This window comes from Lampetra fluviatilis, chromosome 13 (genome assembly GCF_964198595.1).
Source record: "Lampetra fluviatilis chromosome 13, kcLamFluv1.1, whole genome shotgun sequence".
NCBI classification, from domain to species: domain Eukaryota; kingdom Metazoa; phylum Chordata; class Hyperoartia; order Petromyzontiformes; family Petromyzontidae; genus Lampetra; species Lampetra fluviatilis.
In genome coordinates this window covers 14,261,643-14,280,782 of record NC_136287.1, presented here as the reverse complement: position 1 = coordinate 14,280,782, position 19,140 = coordinate 14,261,643, and the positions used below count along the sequence as shown (strand labels likewise).

Here is a 19,140-nt window from a genome sequence, read left to right as displayed (position 1 = left end):
CAAAAATCATGACCTGAAAATAAATACACTTTGTCAGAGTTTCCAACAATTAGCTTTTGTTAGAGCATTTGGCCAGGAACCTTGATACATACAATAGACTACAATTCGGATTAATATATCATTTACATGCGACCGCATCAAGTTGCAAATAAACAATGGGAATATTTATTTTTTAGGGAGAGGCGATAAGTCAAAGGCAGAGGGGAAGGGTCTTGAGACTGGACTCCAACAGACAGGGAGCCAACAGCATGGACGGCGGAGGGACTCGAGTTCCAGACAGTGGACGGCAGAGGAGAATGAACTACCTCCCACTGAGAAAAAGGTTAACTGGGGGCTTGCAAAGAAGGCCTTTATGGAATGGAGCAGAGAGTGCTTGGAGGGGAGCAGAGCGAGGCAAGGGGAGAGGCAAGCCGGGCAATGGATCTTGTGCAATCTTAAAATGAACTATCAGCAATCCCATCAATCTCAGCTTTTTCTATCCTCGGTCCTGTCGTGTGCGAGAGAACGCATCCAACAGTTGCAAAACTACAAGGCAAAAGATGCAGCCCTGAAATACCTCGCTCACGCCACCGATGCGAGAAAGGGCTTCCACCCACGGAAGCTCCAAAGACCTTGAGAAAAATGTGGCCTCCTCTTCCATGCTGGTCAGATGTCTGGGGGAGTGGGAGTACCCACACTGTCACCCACCACACATGACCTGCCGAGATTAACTGTCACATTCCCTATTATGCTGCTGGTTGGACAGAGTTGGGGGGAGTTAACTTGGCTACTGTTTCAATTGTCGAGCTGACTAATGCCAGTGAATTCATACTATTTACGAGTGTACTTCTAAACATTTAGGCAATTGGTTGCGTTTTTAACGAGCATGCACACGTTGATGGAAGTAAAAAAAACAATTAAGGAATCCGTCGATTTGACTAGATGGTTCTTCTCGGGAAAAATATTGTAGTTTAAATCAGAGCAGAAAGTCAGCCAGTCATAATTGAATAACCCTATAAAATCATTGCCAACCACTCAGAGTTCAATAAGCTTACATGGGTGAGTACGTGTTCAAAACAAAAAGTAATTCGCTACAACCATATAACACATGTTAAAGAGACAGCATGGAGCACGCAGTTAATTAATTTACTATTTCAAGCAGGGAGGGCGCACAATGAGTACATTGCCTGCTCGCCTGAGGGAGCAGCTCGGACGAGGACTCACGGATCTCGTGCTGCCGACTCAGCTCGGTGACTCACGGAAATGGGTCACGTCTACAGCCTGAGGCAACACAAACCAACCAATAGAGTCCTTTTATTCACTTGTGTAAACCCATACGCATGTTTGGGTGGAGCAGTGGTGAAGTGATTGTTGGCGGACTGCACTCTGACCCTGGGGGACATGCATTTTATTCCTCGGCCACGCTAACATCAGCTGCAATTTACATCCGAACACATCCTCGGATTCCAATTCACCAAAACCTGCACTGGCGGGCGTGGTGAAGTACAGTCAAACAATCTCCATGGAAGACACGGAATGGGGAGGTCTTCATCCAGCAACGGTTGATAAAGGGCAACAACATTTTATACATATTTTTTCAAAGTTAATATTCCGTGGAGCAACTGGACTCAAACTCAAGCAACTGTCCAGAACGGCATTGGGTGTCCTCGAGCCAGCCGTGATAATCCCACATTCCTCTCCCTCCAAATATCATCTCCCGTTCGCATCTCACAACATCGAACTCGTTTAACGAGCCCCAAGACATGCCCATTATTAATAGAACGTGTAACCAGCTAACTACTGTGCAGGGTCTGTAGGGTGCCATTTGGCAAGATACGTTTTATTTGACCATGCCGAATAGAGAGGATTGCAAATACTAATAACGCACTTGCAATTGAATGCAAAAAGACAGTGCATTAATCGATGAGGAATTAACAATGTCGGGGGGCAAACAGCAGGGAGGTGTCTTTGTGCTCGATGCAATAATCTGTGCAGAATGAGCATTAATGAAGACCTTTTTCTTCCGTTTGCTGCCCTCTGTTTTTTGACCCCCATTGGCGTTTGGCAAAAGCAAACGCTTTGAGAATAGGTTTTCCCCTTTTTCCAGGCAACAAAAATGTGTTGAGATGTTAAAACACCAAACTGAAAACTTTAACAAGGAATAATGTCTGCATTAACTACAATACTTGTGGTCAAATTGCAAACAAAAAACATACTCTGATCATATTTGTCTTTGAAACTGATTGGTCCACACCAGAGACAGCTTTCTTTGGAGCCTAGTCCCAAACGATGTTAGACCAGAGGACACCAAAAGGCATACAGCACAAATACAAGCAATATCAGAGTAATGAGAGCTCGGGGTGAGCAGCTACAGGATTCCTTGTAAAATGTTTCAGTTTGGCGTTTGAACATCTCAACACCTGTTTTGTTGCCAGAAAAAAGTGGAAAACCTATTCTCATATTTTGGTACTGGCAAAGGAGGTCCCATGAAGCAAACGCTGTATTCAATCCAGGTTCCACCACACACTCACATTGGGGCACAGTCTTGATGTGCCATTGCAGACCTTCACGTGAAAAATCACAAACCTTCAATGGCCCGACTTACAACGCCCACCTGTGCAGATAACCCAGCGGTTCATTCCTTGCCTATCTGTCGAATCTGTGCTCAATGCTGGCCTTGACCACCTTAAGTGAAAAATATTTTTTTTACAATTGTACATATTTGCGCAGTCATGGGCATCGTAGTAAAAATAAACTTAACAAACCTAAAACTCGATGTTAGGGTTTCAAAACAGACGTTTTTTTAAATGTTTGCTTGACATTTATTTTTAGTCCGGCAATATTTACCCCTTCTCTGAATGTGACAAATGAGTCTTGGCAAGCCACTTCTCCACCAGCCTCCCTAACCATGCTCGACATCGTCCCAGTTCCTCCACCGCATTTCCATCAACTTCACGATTCCATCAAATCAAGTGTCCCTCTCAGCTGCAATTGCCAACTTTGGTATTCACTTCCACCGTTTTTTCCCCTCTATTTAAGTAGGCCCATTTATGTTAAAGCTGTGTAAGAGGCAAACTCGTATTGGAAAAAGTCAACATTTGTGAACTTAAACCGAAACATCCGTTGATTATAGTGAACGATATTGCCTTAAACAGGTATTTAATTAAATGTGAAAACAAAACGCATGGCTTCTCACTACTTCATTTAAAAGAAAATAGAGCTGTGAAGATGGTTGTATTTCGATTTAAAGCTTTCGTGACTGCAGGGATTCATCTTCTTGGTTCTTTCGGTAAAGTCACGAAGAAGGGAAGTAATAAAATAATAAAAATAAAACACGTGACTTTACCGAAAGAACCAAGAAGAAGATGGTTGTAGTTTATGTACTGGAACTCAACCATTCTGGTTTATTGCAATAAGGTAAACAGAATATGTCCCACTATGCTACCTAACCAACAGCGATGGGTTTTGTTAATTAATCAACGTTATGCTTGTAAACCACGTCTCTTTCTCAGTGTCACAATTGCTCCGCAGTGTTGCGTGGAGACCTCTCGCGTCCCTGAACATTCCACTTGTACTGCTCAACGCACGGCTACTTGCATGGCGACTGTCCCTTTGGTGGGACATAAAAATAATGGATTTGGTGACGCTGCGTTGCCAGTGGCGCACACAACGAACACAAAATCTCACTTATCAACAACATTGCGTCAATAAAATAACAAAATAATGTAATAAAATGACATTTTGGGCAATGGGCCTTCTTCACAGCATACAAAAAACGTATGTGCTAGTAAGACAGGCCATTACGCGGAATGTCGCGTATGTTTTTTTCTCTTTTAAAGAAGGTGTTATTGACGAAAGTGGAGGTTTCTTTTGGATCTCCCATGCGCTTGCGAGCCCATCCTCCAGTCTGCTGTGACGGAGTAAGTTGATCTACAACAGCACCAACATGAAATGTAGAATTCAGGAACCATTTTGAATAGCAATGGCAAGGAAGAAACAATCATATTTTGCTTTGAAGAGAAGAATCCCCTTTTTGCAAGCTCAATAGAGCCTTTTATACAAAGTCAAATGATACATTTCTTCCAATACACAGTCATTTGTGCATAGCATTATGAACAAAGCAAGTTTGCTGAAAACACAAACATTGTAGGCCCTGTCACAGGCTTCCAAATGCCCTTATGTGTATATGTTGCAGCATACAAACCAAAGTTGAAAATTACACTGGTTTAAAAACACAACTACAAACAATCCTGTACTCAATCCTACATACAAAACGTTTTCCCAAGACTCCCTTGTAAAAAAAATGATGAATATTAAAGTGCCGTCATCCATTTAAAAAATAGTTTAACCTATTCTTAGTCATGTTCTATAAGAGAACGTTGAGCAGCATTGGTTACACAATTGGAAACAAATACTGCACATTTCAAAAGGGAAAGGCGATTCTTTTTTAAAAACATTAAAACTACATTTAGGGACATTTACAGTTGTACCGTGTTAGATTTCATATGCGTTTAGTATGGCTGGTGTCATGTGATAAAAGAAAAACAAGCTTAATGCATGACCTGCTAAGGGTATCATCATGGGAATTCAAACGGTTTTTTTGCTATTCCTGCTGAGCATTTCCAAGGAGGCACTGAAGATTGTATCACCATCACTGTTATAACACCACATTCCTCTCGAATAGTTTGTTGTAGGAGCACACAACCATGATGAAGGCCTCTAGCCATGTTCAATCATTACATAGCCACATTGAGCACTGGCAACAACCAAAAAGTGCGAGTAATGCTACATATCTGAAAGTTTAAGTAATAAGTTAACCATTGAAACCAAGCAAGCCATTGGTATCAGCAGGGTAACAACACTTCATGTCAGAATTACAAAGCCTCAATCTGAAGTACACCATTAACTCTGCCATAATTCCACTAGTGCCATAAAAGAGCTATGCAAAGCACGCTCGTCTCAGAGAAAACGAATAGATAGAAACTATGCAGCGTAAATATGCGACAAAAGCACACAGGGAAAATATGAGCAATGGAAAGCGAACATCTCCATTTTCTTGCCGTATGACACAAAGCAATATGTACTAATTGCGAAAGGCAACCCGAGCTTCATCATTTTCACTCCCGTTAAACAAACAGACAGTACCACATTACACTGTGAACTTGAACCAGACAATAGTTTAGCAGATGAAATGTGTGCATATAGTTGTATATTTACACACCCATGAACGTTATGAATACGATAAAAACCAGCTGAACACTCCAATCTGTTCTGATCACAGGCTTTTGCAACCATAAATTAAAGAAGTTCTACCTAGGTCTTAATTCTTCTTGTCAGCAATGTCAGACAACAGTGCCGAAACTCGAGAATAGTTTGCATCGAGGAGAAACAAATGGTCACGGACTATTTCACCAGCACCGATCTGAATGTTTTTAGCATTCCGCTGACGTGCGTTGCATTATAAATACAACTGCGTTAAACGTATATAACCTGCAGTATTGTAGACAGCGATAAGAATTCTGATCATACACGCCCTCACCCAATGCCTACGATGGGTGATGCCGCGTTTACGCGTAACTGCTGTGTCCAAGCTGCAACGACGATGCGGAACGCCTCTTTAGGTTTCACTATCATGAAAAAACATTACCCCGAAAAAGGGTTTACCTTGCAGTGTATGTGTTCATATTCATTTAGTAGTGTTTGAATAATAATGGACAACTTTAAAAATATTTTAGTTGCACTCCTTAAATTGGAACTGGTTATTTTGGTGCATTTAAAGTGCACCAAAATACAAAGCTAGGCATACCAGCTAATTATGCGTTACAATGGTGCATTATGGGTAAAAGCATACGTATATTACGAGAACTATGCAGTGTCTTCACATATGAATATAAAACATGTTTGAGTCCATCAGCCTCTTAGTTTTCCACAACACAATGCAACCGGACAGAATGAAGTGCTGCTTATATATGCTTTTAAAAGGAATTTGTTTTTGAGCTAACTTGAGTTGCAGGATTTTCTTTTCTTTAATATAATAGTATTGATTTGTGTGTATGCAGTATTTTTTATTCCTCCTGTAATGCAGTGGTTTTTCTCTAGGATCTATATTTGCTTTACTGCTGTACTTTTTTACGTTATTGCTTTTCTAATTTCGGTGAACCAGGCAACTTGCAAATAAGGCTTATCCTGATCTCCTGAGTTCTCATCGAGTTTGACAAATAACTCGGAGCTTAAAATACATTTCGATTTAAATATTTCGTGACTGCAGGGATTCATCTTCTTGGTTCTTTCGGTAAAGTCACGTAGAAGGGAAATAATAAAATAATATAAATAAAACATAATAAAATAATTCTCACGACGTTTCGGCCACAACGCAAGCAGCCGTCCTCAGGTGAAGAACAGGTCTGTCGGAACACAGGCGCAATGAGTCATTCAGACGCTGTCTTTCCGACAGACCTGTTCTTCTCCTGAGGACGGCTGCTTGCGTTGTGGCCGAAACGTCGTGAGAATTATTTTATTATGTTTTATTTATATTATTTTATTATTTCCCTTCTACGTGACTTTACTTAAAATACATGTTAAAGTGCCATACAATATTGATCGGGTTAATAAGGTGAAACAAAATACAGATATACTACACGTGAACTTTTTAAAATATATATGAAGCTAAATAATCATATAATACATACGACTCTATATATGATAAGCAAGGCCACAGCTATTCTTGTAAGAACAGCAACAGCAGAGGAACCCGGGGTTCAAGTGAGAGCAAGGCCATGTGAACACATTCGCAAGTTTACAGATTGTTTATCTGCCAAGCAGGTGAATGGAAAGTCAGTGGAGAGATATCCCCATTTCTTATAAATCAGCGTAAGGCGGAATGTTTCGTACCCTCGTAAACACATGAAATCAATAAAATGTAGTAAGTTAGAGCAGCCAAATATCAGCATCGTTTATTGACCGAGGCTTTGAAATTTGGGAATTAAAGCATCGGTAAAAGCAGGAGGGAAGTCACAGAGTAATGCATGAGAGTGTCTGCAGTGGCGAGCAACTGGGCATGTTCACACACAGATGCCTTTAACATATTTCACTGGCATGCTGGAGCTATGGGAGTTCACCCAACTCAACCGCAAGGTTTTAAGACCAAATCTCTGCTAGGCTGGACTAATCTAATTGCGATCAACATTAATTATATACTTTGTGGGACATCAACAGCGTTTGTTCTATATTTTCGAGAGAAAGGTGGAATTTCCACCACGGCCTCTGAACTGCCCAAGGTTGTTTGAAAATAATTTCACGTTAACTGACACTTAGAGTTACATGCAATATTGTACTTTCCTGCCACAAAAAAACCATACAAACATGTGGAAGCACACTCCGCATGCAAATCTGCTTACATTTCACAGAGTACAATCTCTGCCCACGCACTTGTGAGTTTGGCAAAAAATTATGCAGTACCCATAACACCTTGTAACAGGACCATCTAAGCACCTACGCTACCGGAGCACATCTCAGATGAGATGGAACATCCTTCCTTCCAAAATATTCCACCCTCACCATCCTCTTCCACTACATGAAGATAACGAAGCTGCGGCCAATAAAAGAGTAAAATTTGTCATGGTTCCAGACAACAATCATTATATGGCAAGGCGAGCCTCCGTGTCGTTAAAAAACTGGACAGCCCGAGGTGGCCTGGTGGCTCAGATGTCAGAGCGCTGAGTTGGCAATTTTCAGAGCTCCTGCGATTGAAACCTGGGAGCCGACCGTGATCAAAACCAACCCACATTCTAAATCAGTCCAGGAAGTTTATGGTCTCGACATGGCCACCAATGACTGCACACACAAAACAAAATATGACATTTCCATTTCTTTCGCAATTAAATCTGGATAACTTCCAGTTCTGAAAATACAAAATAACCGGTTTGACTGTCGTGCAAAGACGACGGCGACTGCAGTGTCCCTCTGTGGCAGGGCGGGTGGGAAAGCAGTGACCCCCCCGTGGATGGTGTTTGAAAAGAGGCTCTTTTGAAGGGATCGCAAGAGACCGAATCTGTCGTTAAGTCCAAATGCGTGGGCCAATCTATAACAACACCGAGGATTGCACCGCTGCGATATTGATCCGAATTAAATACAGTACTTCGTTTATTAAATTACACCCAAGAGCACTATCGAGATAAAATCGCGACAAAGCCAAAACCGTACAAAAACTGGAGAGAGCCCGCAGAATTAAATGCCTTCGTGCCGCGAAATCTGCGGGGCGCGTGGTACAGGATGTTGTGTTCTTGGAAACCACATTCTCTAATAATAATAGTCGTAGTAGTAATAGTGGGGACCTGTCCCTCTGGACTGCCCGGTTCGTGAGAGCACTGCCCCCAAGGTGCGGGCTGCGTGACACACACACACGAGCACGTGTGTCACCCACAGCGGCCAACCCTTTGGCACGCCGTCTCTACCTGGCGCACGGATCGAGACCGCGTCTCCACGAGTCCATCCACATGCCGCAATGGATTTCAATTTCCGTACTATTACTGAGTATGCATTACGCCACTATAGCACGTACAACAGCAACGCCTCCATCGTATACCGTTTTTTAACCGGGTACATACAAACGCCGCTGCTGCGCGATCTTTACATCCAGAGCGGATGCGTGCACGTCTCACTCTGGCGGCGATGGTCACGATGGTCGTACAAAGCTCACCACCACCACTTGTCATTATGGGTCGGGCTCCGCTGGTCGGGCATCATGGAAATCCTTGACCCCGCCAGCTGACCGTGGAATGGTCCACCCCTGGGCTGGCTCAAGACGGTTCGGCGGCGTGATCGCGCGCACACAAAGCGGGCAGGAGGAGGAGGTGGAGGAGGAGGGGGGTTACTGCAACCACGCACGAGTACACGGCCACAGACACGCACGGCCCCACGCCGCGAGACTAAGGAGCCGAGCTCACCTCGCCGTCGACCAAGCCGTGCACGTCAGCCGCAGCCATGGCCGAGCCGGGGCCGAGCCTCTCTTCTGACCCCACCGTGGGTCTCGTCCGCTCGTCCTCGGCGGCTAGCTGCTGGCGGGACGACGCTGGCGCCGAGCGCCCGCCGCTGTGGGGGGCTGAGTAGCGACTGCCGACGCCGCCGCTGCTGCTGCTGCTGACGTGCCGCCCCGGGGATAGCGCGGACTGAGCTCGGCTGCCGCTGGCCGCCTGTGCGGAGTGGGGAATCTGGCGCGCTGCCCAGGGGCGCGGATTACAAAGCGGAGCGCCTCTTGAACGCCCCCTCACGGGCACCGCCCACTTTGTAATGGCGGGGGGGGAGGCCACGCCTCTTGAACGCCCCCTCACGGGCACCGCCAACTTTGTAATGGCGGTGGGGGGGGAGGCCACGCCTCTTGAACGCCCCCTCACGGGCACCGCCCACTTTGTAATGGCGGGGGGGAGGCCACGCCTCTTGAACGCCCCCTCACGGGCACCGCCCACTTTGTAATGGCGGGGGGAGGCCACGCCTCTTGAACGCCCCCTCACGGGCACCGCCCACTTTGTAATGGCGGGGGGAGGCCACGCCTCTTGAACGCCCCCTCACGGGCACCGCCCACTTTGTAATGGCGGGGGGGGGGCACGCCTCTTGAACGCCCCCTCACGGGCACCGCCCACTTTGTAATGGCGGTGGGGAAATATTCTTAGGTTTTTTCGGTAAAGTCACGTAGGTAAAAAATAAAAATTAGTAAAAGTTAAATAAAAATAAAATAAAAATCACGACGTTTCGGAGGCAACACAAGCTTCCGTCTTCAGGTGGAACCGTCACAGCACGATAGCTGTATCAAGTAAGAGAAATTCCAAGAAAACAGTCCTTGTATATATACTGGTTAAGGGTGGGGGGAAGGTCTCGGCTCTTGAACGCCCCCTCACGGGCCCCGCCCCCCCGCTGTAGGCTCTTCCTTTTATGAAAGGGGGCGTGGCTTCACTGGGGCAGCCCACGAAGCCCTTCGACTCGCGCGCCGCCTCCTGTCCCGCTCGAAGCGGGCTCCTCCTGGCCCCGCCCCACGGCGTCCACGACGAGGCCCTCGTGACGAGGCCCTCGTGACGAGGCCCTCGTGACGAGGCCCTCGTGACGAGGCCCTCGTGACGAGGCCCTCGTGACGAGGCCCTCGTGACGAGGCCCTCGTGACGAGGCCCTCGTGACGAGGCCCTCGTGACGAGGCCCTCGTGACGAGGCCCTCGTGACGAGGCCCTCGTGACGAGGCCCTCGTGACGAGGCCCTCGTGACGAGGCCCTCGTGACGAGGCCCTCGTGACGAGGCCCTCGTGACGAGGCCCTCGTGACGAGGCCCTCGTGACGAGGCCCTCGTGACGAGGCCCTCGTGACGAGGCCCTCGTGACGAGGCCCTCGTGACGAGGCCCTCGTGACGAGGCCCTCGTGACGAGGCCCTCGTGACGAGGCCCTCGTGACGAGGCCCTCGTGACGAGGCCCTCGTGACGAGGCCCTCGTGACGAGGCCCTCGTGACGAGGCCCTCGTGACGAGGCCCTCGTGACGAGGCCCTCGTGACGAGGCCCTCGTGACGAGGCCCTCGTGACGAGGCCCTCGTGACGAGGCCCTCGTGACGAGGCCCTCGTGACGAGGCCCTCGTGACGAGGCCCTCGTGACGAGGCCCTCGTGACGAGGCCCTCGTGACGAGGCCCTCGTGACGAGGCCCTCGTGACGAGGCCCTCGTGACGAGGCCCTCGTGACGAGGCCCTCGTGACGAGGCCCTCGTGATGAGGCCCTCGCTCCCCCCCACACACAAACCCTGGCGGTGGGGCCTGCGACGTTGAATTTGCCGGTTGTGAGATCAGGACGAGGAATGCGTGCTGTGAAGAAGGGCCATGTCTCGAAACGTCGTCAAATATTTTTGTTTTTTTCACGGTGTTTTGACGAACCTGTTGAGATAAGACTTGCGGGGTGGTTAGCCAAAACAGAACCCTGTAACGATTGGGTAACTAGGGCAGTTTAACAACAGCATTGTATGTAAAGTTTAATTATAATTATCAGTGTGAATGTTGCGTCACTTTCAGCCATAGCCAGCTGTTCCACTCGCCAAAGGTATAAAGTCATCACATCTTTACTCTCTAACGTTTAACTTTACACGTAAGTGTCCGTGGCCAATGCAACGGGCTGACATTTGTGTTTCGGTGATGCCACGTGGTGGTGGTTGAATGCCAACATTCTTGTCATAACCCTCCACCGCCCAACACGACTGTTCGCTTTCTCAGCGGTGTTACAGTATCTACACGTGACTGCCCTTAGCAGATACCGAACATTACATTAATCTCATCGGTGGTGCGCGTAAGTAAGACTTTGCACGCGCGAACTTTGTAAGCGGCACAACGATCACGATACAGCTCAGGGCTGTAGTCCACGGGACCTCCTGGCAAGCGTGTTGAGCTCGTACCGTGCAGGACCGTGAAGCTCCCTCATGCTCTGACAAGTGTTTGTTTCACCGCCAGATTCACCAAAACAAATACATCTCCTTTAGCTCACACCAGTCCATGAACCAAAACATTCCCCCAACTGGGGTTTGCCGTTACAGTCTACACTGCTCGTGAGAGATTTTTAAAGGCCCAATAAAATACATAACTCATGATATTGAATTTGGGAAACTCCAGGGGAGTGAGAATGTGCGCCTCCTGGTGGAGAAACGAGGCAATTAAACGGATCCCAGAAGCAGCTCCGTCGTGTCATCTCGAATAGGAGCGGGTCTCTACAATGGGGCGATGTTGCACACACACACACTATTTGCACAGATATATCAGCAACCTAAAGATTGTAATGTTTCCCACAGCCACCTCACATCACCCATCTCTCTGTGCGATCGTGTTATCCTGCCTCCAATTTTCTGAATTATAAGATACACTTCCCAATATACAAATATACATCATTAGATTACAGCGATAATTGCAATTGTATTTTAAGTTTATAGACAATACAATTTATGAGAGGGAGATTTGTAAAAAAATATTATTGCAATCGCAGAGTCATTTGATAAACCTTTTCTCACGTGTTAGGAAGCATGTGTAACTGATCCAGGATGAGTGACTACATTGCAGTCGTAGTTACTGTGGTGGTTAAGAAAATCGATTGATTTCCAGTTTGCTTTGGTTATGCATTTAGATGGAAGAAAAACATGTTTATAGCCTATTTTATAACCTATGGTTATATAATGATTAGCCAAACAAACGAAAACAACTCTTTGAAAAGAAACCATCCATCAGACTCAGAACATATTTCACTGGTGAATGATTACTCAACTCCCAAAGTAAGCTTGATAGGAAAAAATATGGAATCACCTGCGCAGAGTCCCGGGAATTCTTATCTCCCACATAGGCGTGAAAGAGATGGGGTGAACTTTAACATCCTGATAAGCGGCATTGTGGAACTCCCTCGGGACAGATGAGGTTAACCTGCCCAATTTCCACTGTGATTTTGTTATGACAGTAGAGTACTGTAATGACGAGTGATGTGTTTCGCAATGCAGTATTTGTATTATCGAAGGAAACATTACAGTATAACATTTAGGAAAACTGGCATCTTTAGTTCAATCAATAGTTCTTATTCATTGGACGATTGTGAAGGATTCATGTATAGAACTTTGGTTACACCTCTTAGGAATGCATGTAAATTATTTATAACCTCACTTCGATTTGACATTTTGTATGTTAACATAGTACTATAGTCACCATACATTTAATGTTACAGTTTATTTTGCTTAGTTTTGTCATTTGTGCTATGTTCAATCTGGTAGTCATTTCCCTGAGCCCATTTGCGCTGCAGGGAACTATGTTCGTGCAATATTTTTAATTCCTCATATGATACAGTTGCTTTTGGACGATTTCTTTGATTTTGCAATTTGTAGTGTCCCAGGTGTCTCTTGAAAATGAGACTCACATCCTGGTATCTTGAGTTCTCACCTGGTTAAATAAACAACATTTGAAAGTGAGTGTTATAATATTTGAATGTCCCTACAAACACACTTCTTATACATGCTGTACTTGGTCGACCGGACTTTGTGGGAAGTCAACTGTGGCCGTACCACGCAGAGAATGGCCTTCACAGTAGATAGCATGGCACCCCTCCCAAACTCTGGCTCAGTGCCCCCAGCAGAGATAAGGAAAGCCCAATGCTCATTTGAGCAGCAATGACCAGAAAGAACATCCATGGAAACGACACACACGGAGACGATAAAAATTGGAAATGGAGCAATGCAATAGAAGGACATGTGCGACAGTGAGAGGTCGATGACTGCCATTCAGCACCAGATGTGTAATGATGCAAAAGCATTCCTTCATCCATCAAGGGGTAATGACATAAGCGAACATGTTTTTCCTATGATTCATTTTCACAGATTATCAGTCGATGGATTAATTTAAAACCTGATGACAGCCCAATGAAACAACAATATGCTTTCTAGAAATGAGATCAGAAAAGAGCAGCGGAAAATAAGTGATCAAATCAAAGAAGGTGTGTAAAAATTTGTTTTTAAGAATCAGTAACAGGGAAACAAATACGGTTGAATTAATTTAAACAATTCCATGAATATGTTATGCAAAGTTATTCAAATAAAATAAATGCACAGCACAGTAAAATATACCCATTCAATGTGTAGACGATGACATTTGTCATTATAGCTCAAGTAAATACACTACGAATGACCACTACCGTTGCCTGTATCAGTACTCTGAATAATGTACATTCGTGATTGCCAATCTGATAAAACAATTTAACGTGATATTCAAAAATAATATCGTACATTTGGTGTTTGCACCATGCTTATATCAGGAAGGCGCTTTGTATCACAGTTGGGTAGAGTCTGCCAATATAGAGAGATGCTGCTACGTATAATCCCAATTGAGTCTTTTGTGGGAACATGTTCACATTTTGCGAATTTGAACAATAGCGCCAGCAGACAATGGCTTTCTCATTTCGAATGACATCAGGGGATCTTAACGTCCACAATGAAGCAGACGGCACATGTTTGTAAGAATAATATGCCCGCCCAAATAACCACGGTGTGCCGGTTTAAAATCATGAACCTCTGCAACAGGTGGTTCACGGTTAACACATGAAGCATTACGCAACGAAGCTCCCACCGTACATCACAAACCTCATACGGAACAAGCAAAGCAACAGATCTCCTCGCTCTTCAACCCAAGCACTCCTCCAACCACCAAACACCAACCGAGACCGCTTATTTTGATTTGCAGCACCACACCGTTGGAATGACCTCCCGGAGACCATAATGCGCTCCATCGACTCCATCACTGCATTTAAATAAGAACTAAACTCACATCTCTACACGCTCACCTGCAACCGTTCACTTACAAGCACATCCTTTAAGCGACGACGGTGGAGTGTCTTAAAAAGTAGGTTACACTTTCAAAATGTATTTGTTCTATTGATTTTTGTCCAATGTAATGGCGTCTTAAATGGCAGATCTATGCAAAAGAAGGTGCCACAGGATCATAAAAACGTTACTTGACTTGAGGTGCAAGCTTTTGGTTACATCATGAGGAGAAAAAGGTTACGTAACATGAGTTACTGTAAACGGGTGGCCACAACAAGGCGCGCATTCCTCAGGAGTTTTAAAGTAATGCGCCTAAAGGTTTTGGTTGGTCCTACAGTGTATTCCTGCGTATGAAAAAGATGTAGGAACCAACAAATATGAACACTGTGTAAAGGACACGCAAAACAAGGCTGTGCCAAATGTTTATATCATCATCCACATGTGACATTCACCATTATATTATTGGAGCATACAAAGTATATACACAGCACGGTGCAATGTTGTGCGTTAGTTTACACCCCTAGAAACCTTCTACCATGAATCAAGTTAGTTGAGGGGAATGTTTCAGGGGGAGTGGTGGTGCAATTGTCCACTGAGATACGAACACAACTACCGCGGTGGCTAGGAGATGTTAACTACCTCGCCTGGTATACAGGAGGTCGTGGATTCGATCCCAACCACGACGCCTGTGTATTAGGAGTTTGCGTGTTTTCTCCATGGTCGCGTGGATTTTTCTCCGGCTACTCCGGATTTTCATCAACATTTAGCATCACTGTGCATTTTAAGTATTTGGCTGCTATAAATTTAAACATGAATAGCCACTTCGTTGAGCTATCATTTATGGCCAGGTCGCTTCTGAAAAAAAAGAGCTGTATTGCTCAGTGGGCTTTACCTGGTAAAGTGAAAAAAAAATATTTCATCGTTTGGTCTGAACTGCCCGAGTTCAATTTCCCGCCACGGCTAACAGAAGTCGTAAGATCTACACGTGTCGTGTGCTCCTCCCTCGCACCCCATCGCTGGCTCACACTGACCAGCGAGGAGAAATATAGTCGTCGCCGAAAACCCTCAAGACCAAAACACAAAAAGAGGCCTTTATCCAGCATTGGATTGACAAAAGTGTTGTCAATTATTATTTGTTATACAGTACAATGCTTCGGATATGAGAAGTGACATGAAAAAAATAAACCAGTGGCTTTCTCCCACAAACACTCATGTTATTGGGTGTTTAATGCGCAACTCTCTGGACCATAGTGTGCTGTGGGAAATCTCGAGAAATGAGCACGCCACGGTGGGAACTGAGGCAGCAGCGTGACCCGGTGGTGGTGGTGGCCACACGCGCCACCACGACATGCAGCCCCTCGTGCACGCAGCCCCTCGTGCCCTGGTGATCCGATGCATTGTCACATTTGAGTGGCAATTTTATTCGAGAATCTATTTTTTGTCTCAATCATACGGTTTTATTTTCTCGCCATGAGCCTAAATTGAACATTAATACATCTTGAGTGTAACATTCGAATTCAATCAGTGAATCAATACACAGTTACACGAATGTTATGTAGCCTAGTGTTAGGTTAAACAGAATTAGAAGCACGACTTATGAGGGTGTCCAACCACCATTTCACCCGTTATGGTAGAACGACGCCTCATTGTGAGGAGCCGTGGAATTGTTCTGTGTTTATAATTGATACCGGGACCTCTGTGCCACTCTAATCCACATGACAGAATGAGAAAAATGCGGAGCTGGTGAACCAATCGGAAGCCCGCTTCGTTGGCTCTGTGTCAGCGGGCCAGGTAAGTGGAATGCCGCCCACGCTGTTACACAATTCCCTTGCACCGTCACTTGCGATGGGTTAGCGGAAGGCGTGAACGTCGCTTATTTCGAGCGCAGGCCATATTGAGAATATCATAGACCCAGAGGGTCACGTGGAAACTCGGTGAATTTAATATCACATTAGTGAGAGTGATGTCCCATTCGCAACGAAAGTTGGCATGGCAGCCTGTTTGTATGGAATTGCCCGCCACGCAGTTTGCTGAGTGTGTACCCTTGGTCGGATCCAATTCCAGGCACACGGGTTGGAGGCTGCCCACCCCGGGGTTTGGATTAGCACATCTCGCTTGTGGTCTAACACATTCCATGGGTGGGATGGTACTCCAGATGCTTCACAGTTGGCAAACATTTGATTTTACTGAAAATGGTCACTTTCCAGAAAAGCCACATTGCTATGCAAGAGTGGTGGATTAGATGGTACATATGTGTAGGACTACAAGGTTGCCATTAGATAGCAGTACACAAACTAGGTTGCCAACCTCCGTATATGTGTGACATTTTGATTGTTAAACCCAAACACGGATGGGATTTATCTGGGCTCAAATATCCGAAAAGAAAGCAGCTAAATATTTTCAATGCAGGACTGCGCTCAAAACGAGACTTGGCGAAACAAAGTACACGTGCTTTTATCCACGCATGTGGCATCCAGACCTTTTGTTAAATTCATACAATACGATACTTATCGGTTCCTTCGCCGTGTCTGCTACCGATTAAACATAATCGGGGCTCGTGGATACGAAGAGTGGTGTCGCACTCTCGTGGTGACTGCTGTTGAATGACCAAAGTTAAACAGCCGGAGGAGCGCCCTCTCGTGGTGGCTGCTGGAGGATATTGTGATGGATATACAACCTTTGGGGCCGTCCATAAATGACGTCACGCACCTGGGGGGGGGGGGAGGGGTCAGACATTTGTGACGATGTGTGACAAGCGGGGGGGGGGGGGGGGTTTGAGAAATGTGACGTCACATCAAAATGCGCAACTTTAAATAAATATAGACAACACGTTATACATAATTAAATAGACTTTTTGATTAATGTTTTCTCCTACAACATCATAGTGCAACGCCACATTAAATACGCACTACAATGACAACAGTTTAAAGCGATTTCAAGCATGTTTTATTTTTTGGGCGGATGTGAGGGCAGAGCTTTGTGACGTCATATTTGAGGGGGGGTCTGACTTTTTGTGACGCCGTGTGACGAGAAAGGAGGGGGGGGGGGTAAAAAATCGTCCAAAATCGCGTGACGTCATTTATGGACGGCCCCTTTGCTGTTGTTGAGACGATCTACCGTTGTGAAAGCAAGCTGTTGGTATTGGAACAAACTTTTGAAGTAAATTGACGGTGCATATTTTAAAGAATCTTGTAGTTATTCGTAGCTGTGCTGTGATGTAAATGTAAGACAGCGCTGACTGTAAAGTGTGGGAGAACAACATTGTGCAACTGGCCATAAACAAGCGGTCGCAATGTCTTTCATGTGAGTTGTCAAAGACTTGTTGATATGACTGCCACCCCCTGAGGTTCTTGCTGCAGATTCTGTCCACAGCGGACATGTTTTGTTGTTTGTTGTTGTTAATAGTTGAGTTCATTTGGTATTAGCGCCATTCTTATCGTGCAGGGATATCACAAATACGTTGTGTTTCACAGATGGACATAGCCTGCCAGTCGGGGGCAATGATTGCCAATTGAGTTATGTTCGCGTACTCCTTTCGAATGACACCAGGCGGTCTGGTACGTCCTCTGCGAAGCTTGTGGCCTGTATTTTACGATTAACACCTAGCAGGCTTTCGTGACCAATATTGTCCACATTTGAGGGGTTTTTTTTGTTCAATGCGCCGCTTAACCCGCCACCACCCGACACAGCCAATTAGTAAGGTTTGTCACGTAAACAAAACGTGTCAATTCGTCACTAGTACAGCACACCAGCTTCAACAACCGGCTTCATCAGGCCATTCGGCAGAACTGAGGCTTCCAGGTTCGTTATCTTCCAGATGAGTAAAAGTAATGTCATCACTGCGAGCCTATGACCAGAGGGGGTTTAATGTGGTCATACAAATCATCAATGGATTATGCTAATCTGAAAATATACCGTCGAATGCAAAAAAACAAACCATTATTATTATCATGGCGTGTGTTTCACGGTCAATCGACGCAGCGGTGAGCAATGACCAGGGCGGCCGTCGGAGTCGCACCGCGCGACTCGGTGACCGCGCCCGGCCACGGCGACCGCCTCCAACGCAAGTTATTTAATTCAATAGAATTAATGTCAAATCAGGATTACAACCAATTGTCAAAACATTGCAATATTGCTGAAAGTGTTGAGAAAAAAATTTGTATTGCATTTCCATCAATTATGTCTGCACTAATTTTTTTGGGTTATTCCTTGTATGATGAGGGCGATCGGAAACGTGGTATGAAGCGCGGAATCGTGTTGTCGATGATGTCACCAATCCCCGCCCGTCACCTCCCGTACAGCGGCACATTTGGAAACATAGCGTGAGGCAATTTTTTTCCCAAATATTTTTTGTGGTATCTTATTATGTGGAGTGACGGAGCCGATGATCGATGGACTAATCAACTAACATTGTGCAATCTTACTCTCATCACCGTTTTATTTATGGCATTCCCCATACCTCAGATCCCAGGTGACACTGCAAAGAGCGGTGGCCTTTTGGGGGGGGTGACGAACATTATGGTGATCTGGTTGAAGAAAGAGTCAATGTATCGCAATCCAGTAGTCAAATGAGAGATTTAGCAGTCATAAAGTTAATATTGTACTGCACAGATTGTTTATTAGTTCTCTTTCAAGGGGGAAAGTTTTGTTTTAATTGGCGCACGCACGGGGGAGTTTATCCCGAGGCCGCATGGGTTGTGCGCGCACAGACGTGCTGCAGATCTGCTTCCTTAAATAAACACATTTATGCAAGTGCCAGTTGTGTCAGTGTATTTTTTAAGTAAACAAACGAGCCTCCTGGGACAACGCCACAGAAGAGGCATCTGTGGGATTATTTTGATGTAAACAATGCCTTAGAA

At 45.4% G+C, this 19,140-nt stretch overlaps 1 protein-coding gene across 2 annotated transcripts in view; it reads right to left on the bottom strand.

The window, feature by feature from the left end:
* LOC144935571 (E3 ubiquitin-protein ligase NEDD4-like) overlaps positions 1–9,249 on the bottom strand; it is a 99,533-nt gene extending 90,284 nt beyond the window's left edge. For both annotated transcript variants that reach the window (XM_078862369.1, XM_078862370.1), the window contains exon 1: positions 8,925–9,249. In XM_078862369.1, the coding sequence (XP_078718495.1) occupies positions 8,925–8,963 (39 nt within the window). In that variant the 5' untranslated portion in view covers positions 8,964–9,249. The remainder of the gene's footprint in view (positions 1–8,924) is intronic.
* Between the last annotated feature and the right edge of the window lie 9,891 nt (positions 9,250–19,140).